A 7500-nucleotide genomic window follows, 5' to 3' on the forward strand; every position below is an offset into this window, starting at 1 on the left:
AATCACTCAGGAATGGACCGTGGCCGGTCTACTTGACGAAAGACATTTAGCCGACTCACATCTGGCCGACAGCCAACTCGCCGAAGGGCCATCCGGCCGAACGTAGAATTAGCCGAAGGACTATTTGGCCAACCGACTATCTCGCCGAAGAACATTTAGCTGACGCACTTGCCCCGCCCCCGGTCGTGTGTGTATAGGGTAAGTTTTTCAACCTCGGCCCGCGGACCATATACGGCCCGTTACTGATAACAACATTCATTTAGAATAACAAGTTACAGATAATAACATTCATTTAGAATAACAAGGACATTTATTCACGGCCAAACAAAGTAGTCATTGCAGTAAGTACTATAATGACAGAAGAATAAAAGTAGTTATAACAGTAGATACTGTAATTTACACCAGCATAGAAAACATTGAGATTAATCTTTGAATCATTGAAATCATTTTGAATATATATTGCCTGAAATAATGGGAAATTATTTACAATTAAAATATTGCTCTCTATTGTGTGTTCCATAGCATTTTCAGGTATTGTTCTCTAAGCCCCCTAGTCTGTCTTTTAGTAAGTCTTACAGTGTTTGTCTTCTCACGTAGCAAGAGTGTGTATATGTGTACATAGTATAACAATATTGAATAAAAATTCAGGCCAGCACATTGCACTACGTACTTTTATTTAGAAATATGTCCAGCGAGTGGCAGTAAATTTAGAGATTTTATGACTACTTTGTTTGGTTGTGAATAAATGTCCTTGTTATTCTAAATGAATGTTATTATCTGTAACTTGTTATTCTAAATGAATGTTGTTATCAGTAATGGGCCGTATAAGGCCCGCGGGCCGAGGTTGAAAAACTTGTACACAAACGACCGGGGGCGGGGCGAGCGCGTCGGCTAAATGTCCTTCGGCAAGTAGACCCTGCGCCGGAATGGACCCATGTGCAGGGAAGCAAAGGCAGAGAGAAAAGCAGGATGTGGTAAAACCATGAATAGCCTTAAAGGTTGTGAGGATGATATTGTAATTGATTTTTTGTTTGATCGGAAGCCAGTGACAATGACAGAAGGTGGGACTAAAGTGTGATAGAGGTTCTTGTGATGAGGTGTGCTGATGCATTTTTGAGGAGCTGCAGATACTTTATAATACAAGATGTACTGGACTTGTTTGGAATATGGTTTATCCTCATTTCTCTCTCGTCTCATTTTCTGAACCACTTTGTGCTCATTAGGGTCTTGGGGGTGTCTGAACCTATCTCAGCTGACTCTAGGCCAGAGGCGGGGGACAGTCTGAATTGGTGGCCATCCCATCACAGGGCACAAGGAGACAGACAACCATGCCCACTCACACCCATACCTAGGGGAGATTTAGAGTGTCCAATCAGCCTACAATGCATGTTTTTGGAATATTGGAGGAAACTAGAGTACCTGGAGAAACCCCACACAGGGGAGAACATGCAAAACACAGGTGGACCGACCTGGATTTAAACCCAGGACCCCAGACCTGTGAGGCCGATGCACTAACCACTCGCCCAACCGGGCCGCGCAATAAGGTAGTTAGTTAACCCTTTGGGAAATGTGGGTATAAATTTACAATTTGATAACCAAGTGTAAAATTAACTGATGTGTCCAGAACGCTCCTAAGTACCAGGAAAACTCTGAGATCGGTTGAAAATATCCATAGGCTTTAGAACAGTGGTCTCAAACCGGTTCCACATAGGGCCGCAGTGGGTCCTGGTTTTTGTTCCAACCGATCCAGTGCCGACATTTTAGCCAATCAGATGTCTTTAAAATAAGTAGCACCTGACTCTAATTAACTGATTGCACTTGCAAAAAGTATCCTTGTTGAGTTGGAATGAAAACCTGCACCCACTGCGGCCCTTTGAGGACCGGTTTGAGACCACTGCTTTAGAATGTGCCAAGAGAGACTACATGGAAGACGCTTTTGGGTTAGCCCAAAACAACTGCATGAATCTTTACTGTGCTCTAGAGCAGCGTTCGGTCCCCAACCTTTTTCTCACCGTAATGCTCTTTCTATTTTCTCGCGGACCGGCTAATGGGGAGGGCGACAAATTAAGACAAAATTGTTTGGAGGTGGGATCGGTGCACGAACCACACTTATGACGGCAAAAAAAGTATAATGGCAATTATTAGTTATTATAACAACTTTTCACATTTCAAGTAGGAGGGCGAGATTGAAAATGCTAATATTTTTTACTCTGAAAGACCTGCGCTAGGTAGCTTGTGGGTCGGTGGTTGTGGACCACTGCAATAGGCTATCAACTGATATGGTCTAGATCAGCCTTTAATCAACGGATGTTTTTAGTTGGTTTCATAACATCAATTCTGGAATTTTATGCTGATTTCCTTAGGTCCAACATCCCCAATTTGAGCTCACCTGAAGTTCTTAACATGGTCCTCGACAGCTGTTAGGTTGAGACATTGTGTGAGAGCCTGGTTATAAATAAGAGCCTGGGTGGAAGAGCCCCAGTTGACGTCTTCAATCAACATTTGTAGACATGAACATAGTGATGAAAAGACGTATAAGTTAGAGCCTTGAGTCCTCTGACATGTGGAAGAATATCTGTGTTTTGAGGTCACCAGGCTTCTTGTAGCTGACGTAGACGTAGAGTGCCAGAACAATAAGCAGCGTGACAAGTGCTGCCCACCAGTTGATGACGAACATCACGACACAGCACAGGATGGCTCCTGCCAGAGACACCCACTTGTTGTAATACTTCTCCTGCCAGAGACACCCACTTGTTGTAATACTTGAAGCTGGGACGCCATCCTATGGTGGCAAAACGCACAAATACATTTTGAGACATCCTTGATATTCTAAAAGAAATATGATATCATTGACACCAAATTAATACTAAAACAACGGTTTTCCTGTTTTGTCTGGTTCATACTTTAATTAATTATGTGCATAATTGACGAATATAAGAACGAACATAAAAACAAACTAAATCAGGGAATCTAACTGATGGCGTTGTGCTTCACTCGCCTGACTTTGGAGTAGGCAAGCATGGCATTGATTACCGCTAGATTGGAGTCTGATTGTTTGTGAACCTTTGACCTCTGCAATTGCAAACAAAGGCTACTGTACCAAATATCAATGTCATTTTTTAAGAGGTTCAAATACCTTTTGGGAGCTATCTCACACATATAAATGGTAAAAAAAAATATTACATTGTGATTTCTGGATTTTTCTTTTAAGATTACGGTTCTCACAGTGGACATGTCCCCACAATTTCTAAGTGGGAGAAGTTGCAATTTAGCAGTCTGTTGAACTGACTGTATATAAACTGTTATAATTGCAATGTAACCTTTTACAAGACCATACAATAATACCTTGACATACGAGTGTCCCAAGATACGATATATTTGAGTTACGAGCAAAATTTGACATACGAGAATAAGATGCATCCGCTGGGTGGTCCTTTTCAAGCTGCACATTGATATTCATGATGAGAGGAAGGGGCTTCTTTTTATTGGGGTAGACCTGCCAACTGGCTTAATAATTGTTTGTTCATGTCGAGCCAATGTGGCCAAACTGGTTTTACAATTGTTTGTTAGGACAGTGGAATGTAGGACAAGACAACTAGCTGGCCTTGCAATTGTTTGTTCGCACTACGAATTGTAAGATAGCTAACTAGCTGGCCTTGCAATTGTTTCCTTGTATTGTGGAATATGGCCAACTTGCTTTGGAACTGTTTGTTCGAAACGAAAAGATAGGCTGCGGCAGTTTGTGTGTGCTATAAAAATATCGTGTTTGCATACAACTTAAACATGCTAATGTCAAACCATATTAGCCCGAGGTTTTGTTTACATAAGCTCTGTCCTACATCACTGTCTTAGAAATATTACCCTATAGTTCCTATATAAAGACTGAGCTAGTGTTCATTCAGAGAGAATTGCGAGGAAGGCAGGCTGTGAGAGGTTCACAGCTGTCGGAGCATTCTCCAACCATCCTGCAGTCCGGTAATAAACCTATTACCTTTTTAAATTGGTCTCCCTCTTTCTTAACCTGCTCCTGAAGTTGTATTTTCAACCTGCTCCTGAAGTTGTATTTTCAGAGCTATCACCTTTAATGTCACATTTTATTGCAATTCATACTTTGCGAGCCTGGTGGTGAATTAGAACAATTAAAAACATGTTTGCATTAAAATATCCAATTTGTGTGTTTTTTCAGAGGGTGGGAATGAATTACCATATTTTCTCACGGGGAAGTCCTCTTTGTCACAAAAGAATAATGACTGAATCCAGAGTATGACTTGTATGCACATAAATTTGATTTGACATGCATAAAACTACCTCATGACAGACAAAATGTCATAACGCAAGAAAATGCGGCCGATATTGTCTTTTATTTCAAAATAGACAAAAGATAAACAGATAAAACGCAAATTTGCAAAGTTACCCAAAACCGTAAATTTGTGATTATGAAATAATACAACATTTTGCTCAGATTTTTTTCTTTTGCTTGATTGTTTGACAACTATTGCAGTAACATGAACCATCGAAAGAATAAAGATATTTTGACATTAGCACTAATATAGCCGCCACAACGTCTTAAACTTCTGGTAAGAAATTGTAATTTCTGTCATTAAAAAGCATCAGATTCTATTCAAGAAAGACCCATTTCATTTTTCAAATTGAATAATTTGGATTTTTAACCAAATAATGTGCAATTCAGCAGACGATCCTTTGGATTCATACAGTATCTCAGAGATACCGTGTGATGCTTTTTCTTAAGATTTTCCCTTCAAAGCAATACATTTATACTCAGTGGCCAGCCCATTGCAGGGCACAAGGGGATGGACAAGCATTCACTCTCACACTCATACCTAGGGGCATTTTAGAATGTCCCATAAGCCAACCATGCATCTCTTTCAAATGTGGGAGGAAATCTGAGTTCCCAGAGAAAATCCATGCAGACCCGGGATGAATACGCAAACTCCACACAGGTGGACTGACCTGGATTTGAACCCGGGACCCACACCGTGAGGCCGGTGTGCTAACCACTCACCTGCTGGTCCACTCTACATATTTTATATGGGATTGATTTGAGATACGAGTAAATTAACATTTGAGCTCGGTCCCGGAACGCATTAAGCTCATATCTCAAGGTATTACTGTATTAAGTAAATAAATACACCAAAATCATGACTTTTCTACTGGCAAATTATGCATAATTGAAGCGTCCACAACCTGTCCCAAAAGAACGAGTGCCTTCTAATGTGTAGTGCGTACATATGTATGGATAAACATATTTGATCATATCTGCAGTTTCACATGTGAAACATCTTTCTTTCTGACGGCACTTTGAAGATGCAATTGATCAAGCTGGCGTGATCATATGACTTAATGGCCGAACAGTTTTTGCTGGAAGCAAAATCCAAACGTTAACTATTAAGTCAACTTGAAGTAAAAAAAACGTGTCTTCAAAAAAATTGCAAACATAACAAGAACAGGCCAACTTATGGTGCAATGGTTCACTTGCATGACTTACAGTGTGGGTATGCGTGGGAACATTTTATGCTGACTGAAAAAATGATTTAGAGGGTTGGAAGCTGCTTTTCGACTAAAGTCTGCATGGATTGGATCCGGCAACCCTTGAGAGAGTATAATGACAACAACTTCCAAGATAGTTTTTTTTACCTCCATGGATTTTGTATGGTTAAAAAACAAAAAAGGGTTTGGGGACTAGGTTTCCTACATAGTGTTAAAAAAAACAGTAACATTTGTTAATTCACCAATTACGGCATTATTTTCATGTTTGGTCCATATGGGTCAAAGTATTTCCCTTGCAAATTCAACATACTGACTACTTTTTTTGAATACTTTATACCTTTTTCAATGGATTGTTGGCAAATCCAATCACTTCTAATATTGGTAATACTTCTCCAAAAGTGATTTGGTCATTATGCTCACCTGGGGAGTTGGCCAGCGAGGCATGGAAGACAGAGAAGTTGATGAGGGCATAGGACGCAAGGAAAAAGTTGGAGATGATCGGAGCAATGATGTTCAACTCAGCTAAGAGGAAATCAAAACAGGGGAAAGAACAAAGTGTTCATTCATAGTCATTACAGTAAAAGTTGGATTGAAGACAACAACTAATCACTATTGTGATTATTTCTCCCTGTGTTTCAAGGTATGCTGGTTGTTGTAGAGACCGGTTGAGTTTGTGGTGTGCAATATACAGTGTTTAGTATGTCAGAAAGAAGATAATGTTTAGTAATGATTATTTAATTTTGGTGTGTGTGCATGAATGTGCGAGTCTCGGATCACGCACATGGAATGGCATTTAGCATGCTACCTTCGGCCGCCATTAACGTGAGCATTATATGTGGAGTGTCTGACGGTCGTAACAAAGAATAGTCACACACATGGAATAGCATTTAGCACGCTACCCTCGGCAGCCATTACCGTTAGCATTATAATGTGCAGAGTGTCCGTCTCCCTCCGTCTCCCTCCGTCTCCCTCCGTCTCCCTCCGTCTCCCTCCGTCTCCCTCCGTCTCCCTCCGTCTCCCTCCGTCTCCCTCCGTCTCCCTCCGTCTCCCTCCGTCTCCCTCCGTCTCCCTCCGTCTCCCTCCGTCTCCCTCCGTCTCCCTCCGTCTCCCTCCGTCTCCCTCCGTCTCCCTCCGTCTCCCTCCGTCTCCCTCCGTCTCCCTCCGTCTCCCTCCGTCTCCCTCCGTCTCCCTCCGTCTCCCTCCGTCTCCCTCCGTCTCCCTCCGTCTCCCTCCGTCTCCCTCCGTCTCCCTCCGTCTCCCTCCGTCTCCCTCCGTCTCCCTCCGTCTCCCTCCGTCTCCCTCCGTCTCCCTCCGTCTCCCTCCGTCTCCCTCCGTCTCCCTCCGTCTCCCTCCGTCTCCCTCCGTCTCCCTCCGTCTCCCTCCGTCTCCCTCCGTCTCCCTCCGTCTCCCTCCGTCTCCCTCCGTCTCCCTCCGTCTCCCTCCGTCTCCCTCCGTCTCCCTCCGTCTCCCTCCGTCTCCCTCCGTCTCCCTCCGTCTCCCTCCGTCTCCCTCCGTCTCCCTCCGTCTCCCTCCGTCTCCCTCCGTCTCCCTCCGTCTCCCTCCGTCTCCCTCCGTCTCCCTCCGTCTCCCTCCGTCTCCCTCCGTCTCCCTCCGTCTCCCTCCGTCTCCCTCCGTCTCCCTCCGTCTCCCTCCGTCTCCCTCCGTCTCCCTCCGTCTCCCTCCGTCTCCCTCCGTCTCCCTCCGTCTCCCTCCGTCTCCCTCCGTCTCCCTCCGTCTCCCTCCGTCTCCCTCCGTCTCCCTCCGTCTCCCTCCGTCTCCCTCCGTCTCCCTCCGTCTCCCTCCGTCTCCCTCCGTCTCCCTCCGTCTCCCTCCGTCTCCCTCCGTCTCCCTCCGTCTCCCTCCGTCTCCCTCCGTCTCCCTCCGTCTCCCTCCGTCTCCCTCCGTCTCCCTCCGTCTCCCTCCGTCTCCCTCCGTCTCCCTCCGTCTCCCTCCGTCTCCCTCCGTCTCCCTCCGTCTCCCTCCGTCTCCCTC

The 7500-nt window shown here is 44.5% G+C and overlaps 1 protein-coding gene across 2 annotated transcripts in view; it reads right to left on the bottom strand.

Annotated features, from left to right (window-relative positions):
* The window catches only part of LOC144195161 (solute carrier family 12 member 2-like), an 89292-nt gene that overhangs the window by 31961 nt on the left and 49831 nt on the right, over positions 1 to 7500 (bottom strand). For both annotated transcript variants that reach the window (XM_077714587.1, XM_077714586.1), the window contains 4 exons: positions 5929 to 6030; positions 2732 to 2782; positions 2593 to 2697; positions 2390 to 2489 (listed from right to left, as the gene is read on the bottom strand). In XM_077714587.1, the coding sequence (XP_077570713.1) occupies positions 2390 to 2489; positions 2593 to 2697; positions 2732 to 2782; positions 5929 to 6030 (358 nt within the window). The remainder of the gene's footprint in view (positions 1 to 2389; positions 2490 to 2592; positions 2698 to 2731; positions 2783 to 5928; positions 6031 to 7500) is intronic.

Source organism: Stigmatopora nigra, chromosome 4 (genome assembly GCF_051989575.1).
Source record: "Stigmatopora nigra isolate UIUO_SnigA chromosome 4, RoL_Snig_1.1, whole genome shotgun sequence".
NCBI classification, from domain to species: Eukaryota; Metazoa; Chordata; class Actinopteri; order Syngnathiformes; family Syngnathidae; genus Stigmatopora; species Stigmatopora nigra.